This window comes from Branchiostoma belcheri, unplaced genomic scaffold (assembly GCF_001625305.1).
Source record: "Branchiostoma belcheri isolate BF01 breed outbred unplaced genomic scaffold, Haploidv18h27 scaffold13, whole genome shotgun sequence".
Classification (NCBI taxonomy): domain Eukaryota; kingdom Metazoa; phylum Chordata; class Leptocardii; order Amphioxiformes; family Branchiostomatidae; genus Branchiostoma; species Branchiostoma belcheri.
Genome location: NW_017802713.1, coordinates 1,454,560 through 1,477,534, shown reverse-complemented (window position 1 = coordinate 1,477,534; position 22,975 = coordinate 1,454,560). Strand labels below are relative to the sequence as shown.

Here is a 22,975-nt window from a genome sequence, read left to right as displayed (position 1 = left end):
TTTTTTTTTTTTTTTTTTTTGCAAATCAAGCTGGTGTGTTACGCCGAAAGGCGGTTATACCGGCTATACAGATACAGATACAGATACAGAAATCAGAAAAAAATGAAGCGGGCGAATCCGTTAACCAAGAAATTAAATTGGTGTAGCCTAAGTTTAGGATTGAAAATTTTAATGATAAATTAATACACCTAGATCTAATGCATGCAAATATTGATATAAGCTTGTAAAGATGGGTAATTTGGAAAACATACAAATTAAACCTCTGATGAAGTTAAAATCTAGTAATGCCACAATGAAGTGCATCCAACAATTCATCCAAACAAAGCACTGCCAACCGGGTGTAGCCTCTACCAGGCTTCGGGAGGCGGCTGGAAAGAGTAGAAATTGAATAGAGAGATAACATGCCAGGAGAGTTGGTCCGCTATATACATTTTGGCTCGCAAACTGTAATCTCTCTGGCCGGCTAACTCCCCTGGTATACTATTCCCTTTATTTTGGCCAACTTCTACTATTTTCCAGCGACCCGCGATGCCTAGTAGAGGCTATGTTAAAACCAACTGAAGTTATTGCAGGAAACCCTCATCCAGCAGGTGCAAAATAATTTGTACCGCTAGGGGTCCCCACTGACAAGGTGCAGATAAATCTGATAACGTGTTGAAATTGCAATTTTGAGTGTTTTGCTCGGTAGCCTACTTCTGTTTTGTAGCAAGTCCGTGACATTAACGTTTAACATATATATGACGTTAATGTAGTTGGTTTGGCTTGTGACTCACAAATCTGGAGCTCGTTCCCAACTTGCCCTCCACTACAGAAACTGAAGTACGAGATGTTAACCTTTGACCGGAAACACTGGTTAGAGACAAAGTGTGGTGAACAAAATGGCTTCGTCTAGCGCCGTGGAAAGGTTACAGGCCTTAGAGTCCATCGAGAAAGAAATAGCAGCCGTTCTACAAAACGCAGGTACGGAATTACACTTTCTAAAGCCATAAACTGGAAACCTAAACCTTCCCGTTCAGGCTTACGCGCTGAACTATGAGTGAATCATAGCGGTAATTTTTGCGGAGGGAGGGGGGCATGAGTGGGATGTTTTCTTTTAGCCTTTGTTTGGTCGCTTCGTCGCTTCCCTGTCTCGCGATCTAGACTTCTGCTTCGCTATCCTTGTAACGGTTAGACTTCCACGAAAGTTGGAAGTGTTGTTGTCTTTCAGATTCTGTCAAATTATACATTTACATAAACGTTCAAGCAGTTCAGAATACCATAGAAACGCCTGGCTAGAGTAGAAATTCGTTGGCAATAGGTGCGCTGGTGCACCCAACCTAAAAAAAATTTGGTGCACAAAAAAAACAAGTGCTTCTGCAAAAGCTGACCATTTTCGCCGCTTACAGGCTTACAGTTTTTACGAACATTTTCCCCATCCTAGCATTTCAATTTACCTAAGTTATATAAATGGTTCTAGTTCTCATCAACATTGTATATAATGAGAGAACATGCACTTCTATATTTCAACTCTTTAAGTTTAAAACATTACAAAAATCAAGTATATAACAGTTTATAACCTGTTTTCTCTCTTTTAAGAGTCTTTTTAACAGAATAAAAAAATGAGACACAAAAGTACATTTTAACTTAAATTATAAGTAACGTTAATATATATGTATATAATTTTATTCAAAATCTCTTCTATGGCTTTGTCCCCAACATCTAAGTTTACAAACCTCGTGACATTCAACCAGGGCTTTAGCCAGCGCCCGTTTTACCGTCAATTGACGGTATTTTTTCCCGTCGGACGGTAAAAATTTAAGTCCTTACCGTCAACATTGACGGTCAAAAATCGTGGGTGAAGACATTAAACTTAGCAAAAAATGTAGCGAATTTGAATGAGCCACGGCGCGGGGTCTTTCCAAAGCGTGTCGCGTCTTTTCAAAACGCAGCGGGCCCACACATTTCTTATTTAAATACGGCGGGAAAGCTGACTTCAAGGAACGTGCCGATGTCTGTTAACTCGGTTCTTTTCTTCAATGTTGCTGTCTGTTTAAACAACATGTGCTAACGGCCACATAAGAACAATGGCTCGACTCAGACTCACGCTGGTAACTGTACATGACAATAAGATAAATAAACAACATGTGGCAACGAACAAAGAAATATCAAACGTTTTGAAATATACTGTACTTGAATTTTCATACCATCGCAAGAAAACGGAGATCGATCTACGCAAAGTGGCTTTATTATTTATATAAACTTCGTTAAACCACCTTCGAAGACTTGAGCGGCAGCATAAAGATAAATTTTCTGGAGCCGATCGCTGAAGCAAGTTTTTGCCGGCGTACGTAACTCCCTCCGCGGCAAAATCCCATATGCCGTAGCGAAATCGCGTCTCAGCACTTTCCCAAATCAACTCCATGGCCGCTAAAGTCTGCAAATGAGGTTAAACTTCCTCATTTCGGTTGAGAAGCGAAGCTACTAGTATAAAATCATGTGCATGGCGGCCATTTTGTTTGCTACCCGAAGTCTTCCGAATGATCTAAATAAGGAAATCGTCGGAAATCTGAGCCACATCCCTCGCTGTCGGCATGCGCTCGGGGCTGGCTCGGTGGAAATCGGAGGCTGTGGTGTCAGGACTAGGTTTATTTGCATGGCTCGGGAAGCCGCCGAGGCTTGAATCGCAGCGGGATTTGGGCGCCGGGCGGGTCAAACAAAGGGAATATGAAGTTGTGAGGACCATAGTTTTTTTTTCATTCTTCAAATTGCAGATTGTGTAATTTTTATCCTGAAATCTTGAAAATCTATCTGCAAATTGCAGACTGAAGACGGGTATTTAGAACACTGAATACATGAAGTGTGCGGGGGGGCATGATGTAGATCACCGGATCATGATTTTTTTTCGCGTTGACCTTGATTCAACCCTAAAATAATACTCGAAGAGAACTTCAAAAGTTATCTTTTACTAATCATATATAATTGTTTACATTATATCATTTGATCAACCTGATCCATTAAAAATTGTCAATGGAAAATACCTTGCCAAACAATGCAATACCTATTTAAGTTAGTTAAACACTCACTCATTAATTAATTAATTTCCTAAAATACAAAAGACATGTTGGTGAAAGTTAGGCACCCAGGTAATATCAATAGTTCCACGGACAGCTATGTAGGCCGGAGCTTCTATTGCGTGCGATCTACGTTTGGTCAGAAAATACACCCCCCCCCACACACACACACACACACAAAAACACCGATCCGGGAACGCCTGAAAAGGAGGCTTTTAATAAGCTTTGCCTGCAGCGCCTTGATTGGTCGGACGTGTGACCCTCTGGACTGCCGGCTAATGGAAATCTGAACATCTAGACTAATCCACACTGCTAATGCTCATTGACATAATTTATGCAGTTTATTAAAATCCTTGATTACTGTGATTATAGACATGTCTTTATCAACATTTTTGGCAAATAATAAAATCAAGTTATTGTTCAAGACAAATTAAGTTTGTTTTGTCAGCAGCTTTGTTATGCAACATTAATAGAACTATGATTTTGAAATTAGCAACCATAATGGAAAGTATACAAACGTCCAAGGCATAAATGGTAAAAAGTGCACTCGCAACAACGACATCTAGCGACATGCGGCAACTCAGCATGTCTGCATGGCCGTCGCAACAACGACATCTAGCGACATGCGGTGACTTAGCATGTCTGCATGGTCGTTGAAGGGTGGAACCGTTGATCCATCCATCCATCCATGCATCCAATGTCAATCTCGTCTCAGTAACCATTTTCGCTCATGCGAAAATGGTTAAAAAAATTGGGTGAACCATATAAAATAAAACCTAATTACAGATCTTACTGCTCCTCTTCTGAGCTTTTAAGCTCTTAAAAGTCGAAATGGTAGCTAAATCTACAACAAAGATTGCATTATTTTTCTTACACTTAGATGCCAAGAATATCCTGTATACTATTGATATTGTACATTGAATATGTACAAAAATCCTACAAAAATTGGGTGCACAAATTGGGTGCAATAAGTGCACATGCACCTAGTATTTCGAGCTCTAGAATGTAACTAATATAGCAAATTATTTTTGGAAGGTACAATCCTAGCTGTAGCTTTCCTTGTAACGTTGTATTTTATAGCAATGTGCAGAAGTCGACAAGCAAAAGAGGTGCATGAATGACAGCAGTAATCAGGTGACAAACACTACAGGTTGTGGAAGAAGAAAATAACGTTATATATCCTTCATTGATTCTGTGTTGTTTTAGGCCTGGCCGTCCAGGAGCTGTGTAAGGACAAGCCGAACGAGCGTCAGCTGGACAGACACACCGGTCAGTTCCTCAAGTCCCTACAGGACGTGGAGTCTGGACTGTCACAGGAAATCAACTACCTCACACAGGTGGGCAGTCCTAGCTTTCATTATTTGTTAATAAGCAGCAGAATAGACGATCATGTCACCAGCATTTGCTGTCTAGTAACCGTCCTCTTGGATCATACGGTTTGAATCTCTTCATACTGGTAGAGGTTACAATCATTAGAGTGGAATATGTGTTTATCAGCCCTAATTATAAGTTGCTGAAATCATCTAAAGCTGGTGTGAAGATGGTGTGCCAGTCTCTTCTGCTTTCTCTACCATGTACAACTGTCGAGCAATAAGGTTAATCATCATTATCATCTCTCGATGTGTTTAGTGCTGTGCTATTCCCTGTGTGTTCCTTGCTGTGATGTGTGTTCCTATTTTGTTATGCGGGGTCGTGTGGCGTAACGGCAGAGCATTTGGTTCGCAACCAAGAGGTCAAATTCTGCCAAGTCAACAACCTTGTGCCCTCAGGAAAGACACTTTACATGACTTCGCTCAGGTGAAAATGAGTATGCCAGAATTATCATTATCATGATTGTTGGCATTAAAAGAAAACCAAAACCAACTCTAATGTCTTGTGTGTGTGTGTTCCTACTCTGATGTTCCTACTGATGTGATCGTGGAGGTTCTAACCTCCTTGTTGTGACACAGTACAAACCAACACTGTTTCCTGTACATACCAACACTGTTTCCTGCAGGTTGCTACCGGCCAGCCACATGAAGGGTCCAGCTACTCTGCTCAGAAAGAGACTCAGATGGCCCTGCACAGAGTGGAACATGCCAAGAAAAGACTGGCAGATCTCAACACTGTCTGTTCACAGGGATCCTCACAGGGTTCACAGCAGTAATGTTCTACTGTGGGGGAAAAGGATGTGATTACCATGCCGGTAGTCAGGATTTTGAATGGGGGAGTTTCTTCCCACTGTGAGGGACCAGCGAGCGCCGGGGGTATGCTCCTCCGGAAAATTTTAGAAAATTGAACCTTCTGAAATGGTATTTCCTACGTTTTTGAGAGGATTTTAAAGGAAAAAATCAGACACAGCTTTTTTGTTCAATGACAAAGTGAGCAGTTTTTCCTATGATTCCAGCACCGCTGGTGATACGAATCAGTCCATCTTTTAAAGAAAAATCTTGGACCTTTAGATTAAAAGTTGGTTCTTCAGAATCCCCCTGGCTACGGGCATGATTGCACGTGGGGAAAAAGTGAAGAGCTAATCTTCCACTGGCCATGTCAAGAAAGATGAACAATGTGTACAGTATACACAGGTACATTGTACATGTACTAGGAAATTCTCCTAGCTCTTTTTACACTGAAATGAACAGCATTCGTCCATCGTTTACATTACAATTTGCCATCAAATGGTGAGCTGTCTGACTCTTGTCTCGTGAGCAAGGACAGATTGGGAAGCGGTATTGCTAACGGGTAGCTGTGGACAACATGGTCCAAATGTAATGATCATAACTGGTCAAACGTTTATTTTCCTATCATTGTTTTGTTATTTCATTCCCTGTACCATAGGTACAAGTTAGAGAAGTATACTTTGTACACTATTTTTGCTGACGAAACATTAAAATATTAAATCACCAACAACCACAGCTCATTGTCTTCATTAGTAACTGAATTGACAAAGAAGTCCCGGGTTCAAATCCTGCCCGATGTCACCGATCTTGTGCCCTTGGGAAAGGCACTTTACATGACTTTCCTCACTTCACTCAGGTGAACATGAGTACCTAGCTTCGGTTAGGGACATCCCTCGGATAGGACGTTAAATGGAGGTTCCGTGTTTGGAGAGAGCCACACCTTACACGTTAAAGAACCCACCGCACTTATTGAGAAGAGTAGGAGTCCTTCCTGGTGTGAGTGGTTCAAACCTTTATGAGTGCTCCTGTTAGGCTTTTTATGCCGTGGGAGATTATCAAATTAAAAGTGTTCGGGGAAATAAAATTTTTCAATTTTCTTTAATTCCCATTTTACATGTACATCATATAGGGAAATTCACCAATACAGGGCGTGAAAAATACATAAATGATATCAATATTAATTGAAAGAGCAGTAAATTCAGAATGTACAATTTGATTGAAATAACTGCATAGAAGTAAAGGAATTTATATTCTTGCAATAAAAATCACAAGAATGCATGTATATGCAGTACATAAATGTATACCTAGAAGAAACTATTGCTACAATAGATTACTGTTACAGCATACATAATATGTATATTTACTTTTTGCTGCCGATTTACAAGATATTGCAACAGTGTTTTGCTTACAACAATGTATGTACAAACATTTTCAGAAGAAATACAACGCACATGTACTGTGTCATAGCTTTGGCTTCCTTGATTTGGACTGCTAGACTAAAAAGGCGGAACCATGTAACTATCTATCGACAGATAATGGAAATTTAAAGCAATTATGGAAATTTAGTTTTGTACCCAATGCTACAAAAATTCAATGTCCAGATTCTGAAATTTTCCTACTTCATTTTTTTTCCTGACTTGTACTATTCTGGCTACAGATTGACCCCAAAATCCTCTTTTTATTTCCCAACCTGCTTGCTCCATCTTTATTCTGTATCTGGAAATGAAGTTAGCGGAGGAAAAAAATGTTAACTGTGTTTCCTGTTTCAGTCCTGAAAAAATTGGCGACCTCTCTCTATACATAGCTACTGATCCAACTTATACAATACAGTTAACCAAAGTAAAACTTGCATGAGGATACATATATTGTATCTTTCCAATATCAATGTTGGAAAACCTGATAGTACGTTTCTTCACTCAGGTGTGAGATCATGGAGCTAGAAAAGGTCAGTCATCTCATGTCCCTTGCAGGGGTTCACAAAAAAAGGCTAGGGTCGGCAGTTTTTTCTAGGGTCGGTCAGGAAACAGGAAACACAACAATTTTTCTAGGCCTTACCATGGCCTAAAGCTACAAAATCTCATTTCTGAGGATGATATTTTTGTTTGGTGGACGGAACAGGTAAACATGCACATGTAGGTTTCTACAGTACAGATCGCGGGATAAGCATCATCGGGATTCGGGATTTTGCGGGAGATCCCGCGGGAGACTGCGGGATATCCCGCGGGAGTTTGCGGGATATCACGCGGGAGATTGCGGGATATCCCGCGGTATTCTTTCGGGAGGCCTGTCGTGTCCCGCGTACCGCGTAGCGAAAAAACTTGGTGCGAGACCCCGAAGTCTGCCGCGGCTCGGAACGGCGATGGCGGCGTGTCAAATGTTTATTTTTACGTCCTGCCGGGCGACCTGTGCCGGGCCGATGGAGTCTGACGCCAGTCAACTTTGCTACAATTTTGCTACAATTTTGATGGTGTTGAAGCATAGGAATGTACGAAAATAATGTGTATAAGGTGTTTCTCACGCGGTCATAGTTATTATAAAACTGCTACTTTTTTTTCAAAGCTATTGTTCAGCGCAAACTTTAACTTTAAGAAACTACCGTGAATGAATACAATGTAACGTGTAGTAATCCCTCCGTCTCCGGTAAATTCGGCAAGATTGTTACCAAGAAATAAAAATTATGAGGCGTACCGGCAGTAGTTTGTGGTTGTGTTTCATAATCTTGTAGCTGTTGTCTTCTCATGGGTAGCTTGCGTCAAGAGGTCTCCGTATTAGTATTAAGAATTGCGACAATTAAAAGTTTGCCCATCAAAATCCCGGGGCGTGCGTCTCCCCCCTCCCCAAAAACTCTTGCATCAACAACGACCATGTCCATAATTAATTTCGATAGATTGCTATCACCCTGAAAGCAAGTACTTCCACGCGGCTGGCAAAGTTTCTTTCGGTAGGAAAACATTCTACTTCTGTCAGCTACGGGGTCAGCCAACTAGATGAAAACGGAGTCGATTTTTAACAGAACAACGTCAACGCTATAAACTTAGCGCACGCCCAAGACACGGGAGAACCCGAAAAATAAATAAACACGGGAGAACCCGAACTAAACGTGTTTATGCAAAATTTGACGCAAATTAATTCGTTCTCAGACCATAAAACTTGAAATTCACTCGGTACACTCCGTGGAACTAGCCTCCTCACATGTGAAAAACGTTGTTTTGGGATGAAATTGGGATATAAGAAAATTACAATGCCGCATGCCGGCCGTGCAGGGCGGAAAAAGAAGCTACAATCCGACGTACGTATAACAATCGTCAGGCGGTGTTTCTTTGGGGCGGCGCATCTGACTCAACTCTTTGAATTCGCGGCCCGGCTGGTGGGCGGGTCCCCATCTGCGCGCTGTGATTGGCGCGCCAGAACGCCACGTGGTCAGGCGGCGCCGGGGAGTCCGCCAGCGCCGCTGCTGGCGACGTGCGGTTTCTATGGCGACGCGGCGTGGGAACGCCCGGCCCAACACTGGGGGTCTGCATGCCCCTTTTCGTAAGGCGTAATCAGGCGTTTTTTAATTCATTGTCTTCGTAAACCGTAGGCAATCTTCCCTAAAATCAACGTAATTCGTAATCAGTACATTAGCCGCAAAGCGTAAAGTCGTAATCAGCTCTGAAACTTTAACTTTATAGCGAAAATTTTGCGTAATTCGTAATCACTAACCCCCATGCAGGCCCTGAACACTGCGTGGCGCACGAAATGTATCAAAGTTTGAGGCGTAAAGAACCCTTGAATTATGCTTCGCCCCCTTGTTTTACACAATGTTTAATCTCTCTTCCGTAACTCCATACGTCAACCTCCCCTATCTAGGAGAAAAATAAAGAACTCGAGTGGCGATTTGGCACGTCGATGCGTTAGATTTTTTAAAAATTATATCTGAAATAGCGCGGGTCGGGTGACATCAAAATAAAGCCGTCCACGTCGCAAGGCCGGACACAAAACTTGTTCAAGAAGGTTGTATTACTTTGTTATCGTTCTATATCTTATTAAGCCACCAGATTTTCGATATTAAAAAAAGAAATGTTTGGTTAAAAATACTATTTGCTCTACTGTTATTTGCATGCATTGAAAACATACTAAAACATGCACGCATCGTCTGTCTGCGTAAAAATCTGTAGTCAACGCGGTTCAACTTCAAGTAACAGCGGCGCCGGCCCTTCGGAAACCTAAAGTCTCACACCGAAGATCGGGGTTGCGGGAGAGGATTTCGTACCGCGGGATATCCCGATAAATCCCGCAGGAGATCCCGCAAACTCCCGCAGGAGATCCCGCAAACTCCCGCGGGAGATCCCGCAAACTCCCGCGTGATATCCCGCAAACTCCCGCGGGATCTCCCGCGGGACTTGATGCTTATCCCGAGATCTGTACTGTATTTAGCAGAAAATTGAAGTGACTTTTAATTAATATTTCTTTGATTTTGATGGTTTGCAACTTTGCAAGCATTTGTCTAGTAGCATATTCATGTTAAAGGTGTTCAATAATTTCATGGCAGAATTATGGGAAGATGGAAGAATACTCTGTACAAATTCTTCTTTGTCTCTTTGGTGAGAAAAACTTTCAAGAATTGATAAACAGCTTCCAAAACAAGTTAAAGGCAAAAAATTCTGAAAGATACGTGTACATATATCTATATATCAACCTCACTTAGCTTGTGGCAAAGTTATTAAACATATCAAGTACATGAACTGCCTTTTAAGTTACAAGAATTCTCTTAGATAAAAGTAGCTATTCCTTTGTATATGTATATGACTGCAAAGTCATATGCAGTGTCAATTCCTCGCGCTTAGAACTTATATTCGAAGATTTCTCCCCCAAATGCTGACTTTTGTCTTTTTGTAAAAAGATGAGTAAGAGTACTATCCTACAAAGCCAGCTTTAATATGCAAACCTTTCTTCCCCCAAATTTCAATTGTCATGACTTCAACTACATGTAATGTCCTCTTTCTGAAACAACTTCCACATGTGATCTTTGAATTAATTATCTTTGACCAATGAGAGACGAGAAATCCAAGGTTGCATCAATACATCAACCAATGGGAAGCATTTTCTGTACTTCTTTGCTCTGTGAACTGATTAAAATCTGTGAGTTCGTACCATCTCTGGACAGAAGCAACAATATCTATTTGTAAACAGTCACTGCATGTCTTTAACCTTCTCCCTGCTGCCTAACCCTGTAACCAAAACAAATTCGGTACCAAAAGGCTACTTTAGCAGGAGAGGGTTAATACACTTGTTAAAGAGGGTGATGCCAGTGTTGGCAACAGGCACTGTTTTTGACTTAACAGTTGCCAATTACAGCATAACGATATCAAAAAGAGTGTTTTGCCATGTAGGAATGGTGCATGTAGGAACATGTGCTTCAAAGGGGTAACACCTAACTATTACATTAATCCTGTAATTTTTTGGCCACACCTCGTGGTGGGAGCCATAACTTACAGTACCATGATCTGATTGTTATTTAGCCATTTTAGACTTTCTTGTGATGCTGATGTTTTGTCCCTGGTGTGACTGCGGACTCACATGTCAGACCACAGCGTGACTTTTTTGTTCTTGTCGCAGCTGACCATCATCATGCCACTGGGGTGCCACGAACACGCGATCACCGAAGAACTGTGGGCAACAGGGCAAACAGAACACAGAGATAAGCATAAATTGAAAGCTTGAGTGGAAGGTACCATTGTCTCAAAGTTTATGTTGTTCCAATATGATTTCATTGACTCTAAAGCCTTCTTTAAGCACTTTTGACCCAATACTGAAGTCACATGTCTAAAATAGTGGGTCATTTCTCCTGATGAAGTTCACAAAGAACATCAGGCAGTTAACGTTTTATCTGCTAAAGTGGTTGTTCATGCACAAAAGGTGAGATTGTTGTTCCTTTACTCAGCATATAGAGGATGAAAACTCTTCTTACTTGTGTTCCTTTAGCGTCTTCTCTAATCTGAAGGTTGTGATGTTCCAGATGTAAATACTACCGTCTGACGACCCTGCTACAACATACTGGGCATCAGGACTGTAGGGCACAGAAAGCAAAAAAAGGTCAGGTCAAGGGTCATGTTACATCATATCATATTACAATCATATTATACATGCCTGATGACTGTTCAAAAGATAAGGTCTTCTTTCCTAGGGAAAATCCTACCAACAAACTGAAAACCAATCAAAGGCTTTTTTGAAATATACTTTTCACAAAACATTCTGGAGCTATGTAGTCATAATGGTAGTCAGGACTAACTTGGATATCACTCTTAAACATTCAATTACAAATTACTTTGACTACTAACAATACTAACCTGAATATCGCTCTTGTCCAGTCACAGCCCACTTTGAACCCATCAGCACTGAAACACATATCATCAAATGTTTTACACAGAGATTCAGAGAAACTGTGAAAAGGTTACAGTAAAACTCACTCAAGATGCTTTTTGCAAAGTCTGTAAAGTACCAGGAACATTAAACAAAGAAACATTACTTACCAGAACGTCCCTGTCACCTGACTCATTCTCAAGTCAATCAGCTTCAGAGAGTCGTCTCTAGAGCAGCTCAGCAGGTATTTATTATCTGTAGTAAACAAACAAGTCAACAATAACAACAACGTGACAGATCAGGATTTAAAGACAAGAAAAGTAACATTTGCAAAGCAAATGCATAACGTTCACCTATGCATATGGTCTGGTCTGTTAATTCTTGCTTACACACATTCAATTATATATATGGTGACAGTTGTCTAAATCCCTCCTGCCATAAAATTGCAACATGATGTAACCCAACACCAGTTACTATGGTCACAGACGACTGGTTCAGGTCATTGACCTTTTGTATATGGAGAAGAAGAAGAGGAAACAGGGCAAAAACAATGCTTTCTTTCAGTAAATAATTAAACAAAGGACAATTCTATAAGGAAACAACGTTTTGGGAAAGTTAACCTACCTAGTGAAAGATCCAGGGATGTGATTTTCCCCTGTAGTGTAATTTCATTGGCACTGGACTCTGCCCTGTAAGGTTAGTGGTAAAAAAAGTCTGACTGAGCAAAAATTAATTGTATAAGGGATGGCAAGTCTTTTGGTAAAGATGATTGTTTTACAGCAATGGAATGCCAAGGTAAAGAACAACAGTACATGTATGTCGGAAGAAAATTATCTTAAAGAAAAGTAATCTCTTAAGACTGTGGGATCGTGTGGCGTAACTGCAGAGTGCTCGACCAAGAGGTCCTGGGTTCAAGTCCTGACATGCAACTGATCTTGTGCCCTTGGGAAGGCACTTTACACGACTTTCCTCACTTAACTCAAGGGAAAATGAGTATTGTCCTTTTTTTCTTGAGTTCCTGAATTTGTCCTCAGTGTTGGTGGCGGCATGAAATACTAGTAAGTTGAAAAATTTGAGTGTGCCGTCACATTGTCTAGTCATGAAGTTTTGGAATAAAAACAAAAACATGACCTTGAACAATTTCTCAAGGTCATCCGACCTACCTGGTGTCCCAAAATCTTATCCTCTTGTCAAAATGGCCGCTGATGATGTTGGTGCCTGAGAGGTCAGAGGTCACAAGGTCATTACAGCTGGAACCTGCAAAAATGGTTCGGATACCTGAAAAATGAACAGAATAAGGGGTTGATTAGAAAAATTTATAGTAGTGTAATTAGCACTGTTTTTTAATGATCAGGAAAATCTTTTTTGGCATACCTATGGACTTGCTTCTATAGGCTTATCAGAAGCAAGGAGGTTTGATTCTAAACCTCCTTGTCAGATGGCATGAAAATTAAGTTGTCACTCTTTTTTCCACAGAAAAATCAGTTTAAGCAGTGTCACTCACACAGCTTAAAAATGCTCTCTAACAGCTATTTGTGGCAGTGCAACATCTAACATTTTTTTCCACTTCCAGGTAAGAAAGTAAAATGACATCAGAATTGACACTTTTGTCACATGACTTTAGTCATGATGGTGTGATGATTACACAGGTAACACTGCCTCCTAGCAGTTGTGTGAGGTAGTGCAGCTTACGTACATGCCCTGCTCCTGAGGTCCCAGATCTTGAGTGTCCTGTCGTGGCTGCCTGACACCACTCTACTGGAGTCTCCCAGGAACTTGGCTGCTAGGACTCTCCCACTGTGCCCTGTCAGGGTGTGCTGTGGTGGGGAGTAGCAGCAGTTAATGTATGCAAATTATAGCTAGAACAAACCCAAAATATTTTGAACACTGAAAAGCGGATGTAATTTTCAGGTTCTTAAAGATGTTTCCTTACAAGGAGTAACTCCATTTATATTACACTCAATAATTCTTATATAGCAGAAGAGACATACCCATAATAAGAACCCAGCTTTCTGCATCATCTTGTGAACAAAGCGATAAAGAACTTAACTACATGTACCCTAGAGAGGTTACTACTTACTCTTAATCTGTAGTCAGCTACACTCCAAACTCTACTTGCAAAGTCATTAGAAGCTCCCAGTATGTAGTTTTCCTGCAGGAAAGAAAAAGATTGACTGTCATTGATTACATTATAAAAATCATGGCTACAAACTTGTACCCATTTGTATTGTAATGTATGATGATCACACATGTTAACACTGCCCCCTTGCAGCTTACAACATAATGACATTACCTGTGGGTCAAACTCCACTGACATGATGCCAGCATTGCTTCCTGTTAAGACAGCCTTGGAGTCAAGTTTACCTGCAAAACAGCATCAATAAGACTTGTTTTAATTTGACCTTATACAATTTAAAACATGAAAGTCATCACCATAAAAATTCCAAAAGGGACTGCGATGATGAAGTTTAGACATCCAGTTGATGAGATATTCGAGAAAACATTTTCTCAAGCAACTGGATAAATTTTAAAAACTTTAAAAAAGACATTTCCAGTAGCCCAATTAGTCACTAATGAAAAGTAGTGGATGATACTGGAAATGTCTGACTGTTTTCAACAAAATTTATCCAGCTGCTTGAGGAAATGTTTTCTTGAGATCAAACTTACGGTTCATGATTTCCCACAGTTTGAGTTTTCTGTCCGTCCCTCCTGTGGCCACTATTCTCCCTGAAGGGCTGAACCGGATGGCATTCACCTCTCCATCATGGCCGTCCTGTAGACAACACAGCAGGAGTGGATGAATGTGGGAGAGTGAATGAATGAATGGATGGATGGATGGTTGGATGAAGGAATGGATGGATGAATGGATGGATGGATGAAGGAATGGATAGGTAGATGGATGGATGGATGGATGAATGAATGAAGGAATGGATGGATGGGTGTGTGGATGAATGAATGAATGGATGGATCGATGGATGAATGGATGGATGAATGGACGGATGAATGAAGGAATGGATGGATGAGTGTGTGGATGAATGAATGGATGAAGGAATGGATGGATGAATGGATAAATGGATGGATGAATGAATGAATGAATGAATGGATAAATGGAAGAATTGGTGGATGGATGAATGGATGGATGGATGAATGTATGAAAGAATGGATGGAGGGATGAATGGATGATGAATGGATGAAGGAATGGATTAATGAATGAATGGAAGGATGGATGGATGAATGGATGGAAAGATGGATGGATGAATGGATGGAAGGATGGATGGATGAATGGATGGATGAATGAATGGAAGAATGGATGGATGGATGAATGAATGGAATGAATATATGAATGGATATATGTATGGATGAATGGATATATATGGATGAATGAATGAATGAATGAATGCAGGGAAAGGATAAGGAAGGGTGGAAGGATGGACCCAGCTCTACATGTATCAGCATCAGAAGAGTTTGTAAGTAAAGAGAAAAGGGGAAAACTTGACTTACCGACTTGCTAATGGCTGTTGAAGGAAGTGTGACTGTGACGTAGTGCCGGGGCGGGGCACCTGCAGCAGAGGTCTGGGGTTCGAATCCGTCATCATGTGAAGACGACCTTTTTTTACCACTGGAGGTCGGAAGAAAGATTTGTAGGATATGACAAACAATAACTAACTTATATATTTCTCATCAGCAATAATCTTTTTCATGTACAACTACAATTTATACAGAATGCTCAGCTATATTCAAAAGCCACCTTTCTCAAAAGTCAGAAAAAGAATATTAAAAGTTGTATCGTATGTATCTCATAAAAAAAATCTTCTATACGTACGCCAGTAATCCTGCAATGGATTCAATAAAGCCAACATGTCCAGGGTTAGCAGGGACCTCCGATGTGGAGGAGTTAAACATTCTGTAGAACAGGGACATTACAGAACTAATGATCACAAGCACATTGGCAGAATGTACTGCACCTGCGCAAGACCCGTAATGTATTGTGCTCAGCACTTCGACAGAACCTCTCATATAAGGTCATATTTGTGCCTATGAGGTTAACATTCCGTCTGTAGTTTCCAAATGTTATGTTGGAGAAAATGTTGTCTGCAACAGGCAAAATTCTGATGCAATGTTGACCAAAAATGCAACAATAACCGTGAGAAATGGGGGGTTTGCGTAGGCGCAGTACTTTCTGCCGATGTGCTATGATCACACAGTATGTCATCTTCAGGGTAATACATTATTCATGACCTTGTTCAGAGAACATTCATACTCTAGTATTTTTTTTTTTTAACGGTGTCACTCAATGCAAGGCCATTTGGCCACTTCTAGGCATAGAGCTAGCCTGTAACCGTAACAGCAACTCTTCTCCCTGAGTCAGAAACATCATCACAAGTAGTGAGGACTAACTGACCCACTAGGAGAAGCAGGGGTTACGAGGCTGGTCGGGAAAATTCCCGTATGAGTAGTATGAGTAGTAATCAAGAGCATTCACTCCTGAGTTATTGAGAAGCTATTACATGTACCTAGTTACCAAGAACACCTATAACCTAGTAATGAACACCATTTATTAGCTAACTATTGAGAACAGTCATTATTAGTTACGTCAATGAAGATTAGACATCCAGGTAATGAGATACACAACAAAACTGTTACTAAAGTATAGCTGGATACTTTGAAAACTGTCAAACGTTTCACGTAGCATCCACAACTTTTCGTCAGTGACTAGCAGTATCTGCAGTTGAAATGTGAAGCTATGAATTCATTATTAGTTATTGAGGACATTATTATTAGTTACCTAGTTATTGGTGAACCAGAGGGTGCTGTTTGGTCTGGTTGACCATTCTCTGGAGACCTGTGCAGAAAACATTAAATCAGTGCAACTTTTTTCTTCAATATCACTGACTACTTTACAAGTTCTCTTGTTCCAACACCTTGAGCTACACAACCTCTCTTCACCAACAATGACCACCAAACCTTACAACAACTGTGCACATTTTATCATAAGGCCACACCAATTCAATTTCTTGGTTAACGGATTTTTCTAGAAAAATAATGGGTCGGGTGGGCGAAAAAAAAAAAAAAATAAAAACAGGCCTAGGCATCCTATTATCGCCCAAAATGGTACGATAGGAGCCATGAAGTCAACACACCAGGCTGGTTCAAAATTTAAAGAATGAATTTTGAACTTTTAATGATACCATTGCATTGAAAAATGGAATAACTGTAACAACTAGGATGGAAAGGACTGTTCTCAACTGTTCGGGGCAAAATAAGAGCATTTTGCAGTTGATTCTGAATTTTTATTTTTATTTGCAAATCAGAAAAAAATGAAGCGGGCGAATCCGTTAACCAAGAAATTAAATTGCTGTGGCCTAAGTGTGGTGATGTTTCGTTGTATTTTTTCAGCCTTTTTGCTCACTCAAACTGCCAACAGAGACTTGAAAGCACGCCACCTCCACCAAAACCATACTGTTTATCCCATGCCCTTGTACCCTGCAGTTTGAAGCAAGCTGCTAGGGGGATCGGATAACATTCCTGTAAAAAATACCTTGGCATCTGTACCGTTCCTGATTTTTTCCGAAAATGAACTTTCTTCTTTGACCCAGGCCTACCCATAGAAAAATCAAACAATGAATACCATTTGATGGGCTACTCTCATAACATGTTTGTTAGACAAAATCTACAAAAGGTAACTTTAAGAATCATTACCAGCTTTTGATGTTACAGAATCTATTGGCTTACTTGTCAGTTACTGGAGGGCTGGGTTCCTTGGCAGCCTCTGCTAATTCTCTCTGGAGTTTGGCTTGTCTTTTTCTGTAAAAACAGGGAGTGAAGTTTCTCATTTCTTCATCATTGCACATCTTTGACATCTGTTCAGCTAAAATGGAATACTCCTTTCCGATTAATCATTGATAAATATTACTAGTAATCGCATTCAAATGAATATGACTTATGACTTAATGACTATGAAAGGAATACAAAAAGTATTTGAAAAATTACATTTGAGTTTTAACATGAGGGCTTCAACTGTCTTTTTGACACAACTCCAGTCCTATTCATGAATTTTCATGTGATACAACAGCCTTCTTCAAGAAAACTGGCCCACTCACTTAGATAGATAGAAGATAGAAGCATCTGTTGAAATTTCATTAAATTTAGATCAGCTCAAACTTTTATCATGCTGCTTACTAACATACATATAATTACTAACATACATATAATCACTAATATACATAGAATTATTATATACATGTACTAGTATATTAGAAGCTTTTATTCTGATGGTAAGAGTTTATACCTGGCCATTTGGTCGTTTTCAAAGTTCATTTTGTCGGCGTCTCTAGACTTCTGCTGCAGCCATCTCTCGACCAGTTCCTGGTTCTCTGCCTGCGTCTTCCGCAACTTGTCCTCAAGGGCACTGAAGGTCATCTGTAAGGCCTGGTGCTCATCTCGTAATGCCTGAAGCAAAGCACGAAAATGAAAGGCATCCAATGCAGTTATTAGGGCTTGGAAACCAGATTTTTCAAAGTCAATATTCTAGTCACTTATCTACATACTAAGTTGAAAGAACACTGTCTACCAACATTCATGGAACAAAAATACTGAAAATTCTGACGAAAAACGGTTACTGGAAGGGCCCTGGGCTGATTTTTTAGGTACCACCAAGAAAACAAAGGACTCGACTCTTGTTTATGCAGTTTTTGATGTCTTAAGTATGAAATACTGATTCAAAAGTGCTAATGTGACGCAGTATGTGTCAATATCAGTGTCATACAGATTGCCTTATCATTCAGAATATTTCCAGTTTTGCCTCCTTGAAATTGCATTGGATGCCTTTAAAGTATTTGAGCTAACAACAGGGCTCAAAATCCTTTACCGGTTATGCAAAACAAACTAGAGAAGTAACATTCGCAAAGCAAATGCATACTGTTTACCTTCGGACATGGTCTGCTCTGTTAATTCAAACACATTCACATACATGTACTACTAGTATATGGTGACAGGAGCAGAGCAGACCATGAAATTGCAACATTATGTAACCCAACACCAGTCCCCATGGTGACAGATGGCTACAAATCATGTCATTGGTCAGGTCATAGGTCACTGTTTGGAGAAGGAGAAGAGGAAGAAACTGAGCAAAAACAATATGTTTTCCTTCGGTAAACATAACAAAGCTACCCTGTACGTGTACCTGGTGCAGTGCATCCTTCTCCAGAATAGCCTGCTCCAGGTTTCGACACTCGGCTTTCAGAGCCTCCAGGTGAGTTTCAGTGTCTAACAGCTTGTTCTCCTTCTCAGCCAGGACCTTCTCTTTCTCCTGTAGAGCACTGTTCAGGTCGATGATCTGTTGCGCATTCTGGAGAAGAAAAAGAAACACAATTCAGGATTCTCAGTAAGATTTTTCACAGCATAGATGTCAGGTACAGAGGACAACTTTAAATGGAACAAGCCGTGCTTCGAGTCCCAAAAACATGACAATAGCAGGGTGCCAGTATTCTTCCTGAAAAATTTGAAACTCATATATCCCCTTCAGACATTATTATTTGTTTTCTGAGAGACAGATTTTGTAATGTCAATGTTTTCCCTTTGTTACCACTTTATTCTAAAGTCAAATTTTTATTTTTATAGAGATTTATTAAGGTTCTCCATACAAAAACACCCCTACGATGGTTGAAAGACAGTGTAGGGGGCTTAATCACAGTGTAGAGGGTCCAAATCACAACTTAGCCTTGTGAGAACTATGCAATTCTATGTTATATGTCAAAAGTGTATGTGTGTGGGGGGGGGAGGGCATTTTATTCTGAAATTTCAATTTGGTCAAAAGACTTATAATGGTTTTAGAAGTTGTATTTTTTCCTAAACATCTCGGTTGTTTCCATGTGTTTCCCAATTTTTCCTACCATAAAGAACTGTAATATTCTATGACAGTACCTCTCCTTTTCTTCTGTGCAGTTCAGTGAGTTCTTCCTGTAGTTTAAAAAGCTTCTGTTCCAGGGCCTGGGTTTTCTCTCCTTTACTACCAGTTCCTGCATTTGCACTGAGGAAGAAACACAGAGTTTAGATCTCACCATAAGTATTAAAGATAAGACTTTCTATAAAGAATTATGTAAGTTCTAAAATGTATCCAAGAGTGCAAACCTCAAGCATTAGCAACATAGGATAATGACATGTTTGTAATTTTAAACGAAGGCTACATTTTGAGAGGGAGCTGCTAGGAGGAATGAAATTCATATTATCAGAGCAACAATATTAATACAAATGCAACCTCTTGCAAAGTCATCTAAGCAAAGTGTAATAAAGTACAAGTAATGTTACATCTATAGAACATGTATGTATCAAACCATTATCTCACACTCACTCACTCACACTCACTCACTCACTCACTCACTCACTCACTCACTCACTCAGTCTCACAGCTGTAAGCCATTATCTAGAAAATCTTAATGTTTATGTTTATGTTTACCGAAGGAAAACATATTATTTTTGCTCAGTTTCTTCCTCTTCCTCTCCAAACCAATAAGGTCAATGACCTGAACCAGGCTGTCTGTCACCATAGTACATGTAACTGGTGTTGGGTTACATCATGTTGCAATTTTATAGCAGGAGGGATTTAGATTCCTGTCTGACCATATATATAAATGTCTTTGAGTAAGAATTAACAGAGTAGACCATATGCAAAGGTAAACAGTATGCATTTCCTTTGCAAATGTTATCTTTCTAGTTACAGTTTAGTGAAAAATGTACCTTGCATCTAAGACTTTGACCTCCAGGTCTAGTTTGTCTTGTTTCAGTCTTTCTGTTTGCAGCTGCAGCTGGACATTTTGAGACTTCAGGGTGTCTGCATTCTCAAACAACTTATTGTCTGAAAAATACATCAATAGAAGGTTATCAATACGCAACAGGTGAATTAACGATGCAACAAAATAAAACATGGACCACTGAAATGACATAGAAAGTTCCTCAAAAACATGCCTAGAAGACTGAGCCAAACCCTACATCTGCTTACACTGTTAAGGGGGGGGGGGGCACATGCCCTTTACCGTAGAGTGTAAACGGCCATTTTAATTCTACATAGAGCATAGACGGACCACTCTAATTCAACATAGAGCGTAATTGGCACATTTTGAGCATATTGACGTATTCATCATTTTAATTCTATGTAATGCATTGTAGCCACTTGGAATTTATCGTTAAGCGTAATTGTGAGGTTTCCTGAATTCAGCGTAATACCTAGCCAGCTCTTAGCATACAGCGTTGTGAAGACCCCCTACCCCAACCCCCATGCAGAACCTCTTACAGATTATGCACAGCAACCAATCAAGACAGGCAACCAAATATAATACCAAAATGTAATTATTGTCCCCAAGTTCAAGCCACTAATCTTGTAGGTTTGATGGTTGGTTGTCAAAGATTCATTTGCATAACACTGTGGCTAGCAAACGGACCTGATACCACAGGGACGAAACCTACGTTTTTTCACTTCCGTATGTGAAGAATCTGAAAGCAGTAACACATTCTATCCACGTCTTGTTGCGTTGCTATCAAATTATATGGCCTTAAAAATGATGTAAACACCTCAAAACCTTAACTTTTCTTTTGATTTCGACCATTGAAAAGTCTCTACCAGCATCATAATCTATCAGTGACTTGTCTTACAGCACAAAATTCACAGACGTCTAGTTGCTAACAGTAGAACACTTCACAACAAAATGCAGGTGCACAAAACGCCCCGTCGGTTGTTTTTGCATCATCACGAAAATTTGTTGCAGTTACATCCAGCATTTTCTCCGTTCTAGGCCACTGCCTCCACCAAATGTTCACGAAAAGAGGTTCTCAAAACTTACGGGCGTGTATGACATCCGCGAAGAAGTGCGTCTGTACCCTGTTTCTGTCTCGGAGACGAAGTAAAATTGTTTGTTTCCAACCTCCTTCCTCTGAACCGCTGGCAGCCATACTGTCTGTCGTCTTTTCCGGGATGAGGCTCAGAACATTCCATTGCAATATAGGAGGGCGATTTCTGAATTTAGCCACAGAATGTTACGCAAATATGCCATATAATAGCTTATTTTGACCTTGTAGAATCTATGTATGTATAATATATGATATATAAAATAAGTTTTTGACTCTCTTAAATACAAATATAATGGATAACTTAATTGTGTTTTTACCCCCCATATCGGAATGAACTACGCTAATTTCCGTTCTCGTGCCCAGGCAGGGGTCAAAGTTCGACAGTTTTTCTAACTTCTCTATGACTCATGAACAGGTGCATCACATTGCAACATGCTTCAATTGTTGCTTGATTTGGGGAAAAAAAGACGAAACAAGAAATTTCGATCAACATGCTGAAAATGGGCAAAGATGTCTGTTTTTCCATGCCGGAACGTGGATGACAGATAAATGAAATATTGTATGAAATGTGAAGAGAGGAGACAAGACAAGGCTCTGATTTAATGTTTTGTCTTTTACTTTGATGCAGTGATGTATTTCATTCCATTTATATGGTGGCTGTGATGTTCCCATTGAATCAAAACCATTTGTACATGATGATTGAAAACTTTTATTTTTTAGAGGTGGTGCAGCGAGAAATTAATGTTATAATAGTTGGTAGTAAACTTAGCACAATATAGATATCATTTCTTGTTTAACAAGGATTATGATATCAAATTTGAAAATGTAGGAATCTTGTTTTTCTGGCCCACCTGCTTTTTTTTTCACCCTGTCGCATTAGCTTTGGAGTCTGTGGAGGATGTCATCCATAAAATTTACCTGTGGCCATAGAAAAAAAACTGGTTTGCGTGTCGTAACGTTATAGACGGATGAATCATGATAAATGAACAAATGCTTCAGAAAATCTTAGTTTTAATCTGATACATGTACCAACCATCTTGTTTCATTCTTGTAACTTGCAGGATTGTTACGATTTCAGGAAAATGCAAAATATTTCTTGCGTTGGCCGGGAATCGAACCCGGATCTACTGCTTGGAAGGCAACAATGCTGACCATTACACCACCAACGCCTTGATGTATAATTTGATGTCAGACCGAAATGCGAAGACTATGCCATTTTTGCAAATATTTATAGAAAATAAAGTGCTGCCGCTAGGGCGCATTTTTATTAGACGGAACTACATGCCGAATTCCGTTACAGTTTCGTCATGCCCTTCAAAAATAAACCGCACCAAGTACAAGCAAACGATATAGTTGTTCAAATAGTATTGAAACAGGAAGAAAACTTCATCTGGCTTGGTTCCTTCTGCTTCCTTTGCGTTATGGCAGTCCCATATGGTCTAGTGGTTAGGATTTGGCGCTCTCACCGCCAAGGCCCGGGTTCGATTCCCGATTCACTAAGTTTTGTGGTATGGGCTCCCTTGGCATGCTATCTCTCTATTTGGCCGATTTCTACTCTTTCCAGTCGCCTCCCGAAGCCTG

The 22,975-nt window shown here is 40.1% G+C and overlaps 2 protein-coding genes and 1 non-coding gene across 3 annotated transcripts; 1 reads left to right on the top strand and 2 right to left on the bottom strand.

Annotated features, from left to right (window-relative positions):
• Positions 1–839: 839 nt before the first annotated feature.
• Positions 840–5,210, top strand: LOC109463858 (mediator of RNA polymerase II transcription subunit 11-like). Its single transcript, XM_019760732.1, has 3 exons — positions 840–960; positions 4,257–4,387; positions 5,047–5,210. The coding sequence occupies exons 1-3, from the start codon at positions 879–881 to the stop codon at positions 5,194–5,196; spliced, it is 363 nt and encodes a 120-aa protein (XP_019616291.1). The 5' UTR covers positions 840–878; the 3' UTR covers positions 5,197–5,210.
• A 5,296-nt stretch (positions 5,211–10,506) lies between these two features.
• On the bottom strand, positions 10,507–21,523 carry LOC109463968 (autophagy-related protein 16-1-like). The gene is made up of 19 exons (XM_019760889.1): positions 21,388–21,523; positions 20,288–20,405; positions 19,475–19,580; positions 18,735–18,899; positions 17,841–18,001; positions 17,285–17,356; positions 16,338–16,394; positions 15,375–15,455; positions 15,053–15,170; positions 14,219–14,324; positions 13,845–13,915; positions 13,632–13,703; positions 13,248–13,368; positions 12,715–12,829; positions 12,176–12,240; positions 11,722–11,806; positions 11,539–11,586; positions 11,160–11,258; positions 10,507–10,858 (listed from the first exon to the last, which is right to left on the bottom strand). The coding sequence occupies exons 1-19, from the start codon at positions 21,494–21,496 to the stop codon at positions 10,765–10,767; spliced, it is 1,863 nt and encodes a 620-aa protein (XP_019616448.1). The 5' UTR covers positions 21,497–21,523; the 3' UTR covers positions 10,507–10,764.
• A 968-nt stretch (positions 21,524–22,491) lies between these two features.
• Trnag-ucc lies at positions 22,492–22,563 on the bottom strand. Its single transcript has one exon. It is a non-coding gene; the product is annotated as a tRNA-Gly (tRNA).
• Positions 22,564–22,975: the final 412 nt, after the last annotated feature.

Excerpts from the sequence above, each read along its gene's own strand:
- LOC109463858 (XM_019760732.1), top strand. The coding sequence starts at position 879 with ATGGCTTCGTCTAGCGCCGTGGAAAGGTTACAGGCCTTAGAGTCCATC. Across the intron at positions 961-4,256 it reads AGCCGTTCTACAAAACGCAG|GCCTGGCCGTCCAGGAGCTG; the intron begins GTACGGAATTAC and ends GTGTTGTTTTAG. Across the intron at positions 4,388-5,046 it reads AAATCAACTACCTCACACAG|GTTGCTACCGGCCAGCCACA; the intron begins GTGGGCAGTCCT and ends TGTTTCCTGCAG.
- LOC109463968 (XM_019760889.1), bottom strand. The coding sequence starts at position 21,496 with ATGGCTGCCAGCGGTTCAGAGGAAGGAGGTTGGAAACAAACAATTTTA. Across the intron at positions 11,807-12,175 it reads ATCCCTGGATCTTTCACTAG|ATAATAAATACCTGCTGAGC; the intron begins GTAGGTTAACTT and ends TGTTTACTACAG. Across the intron at positions 11,587-11,721 it reads CAGGTGACAGGGACGTTCTG|TGCTGATGGGTTCAAAGTGG; the intron begins GTAAGTAATGTT and ends TATGTGTTTCAG.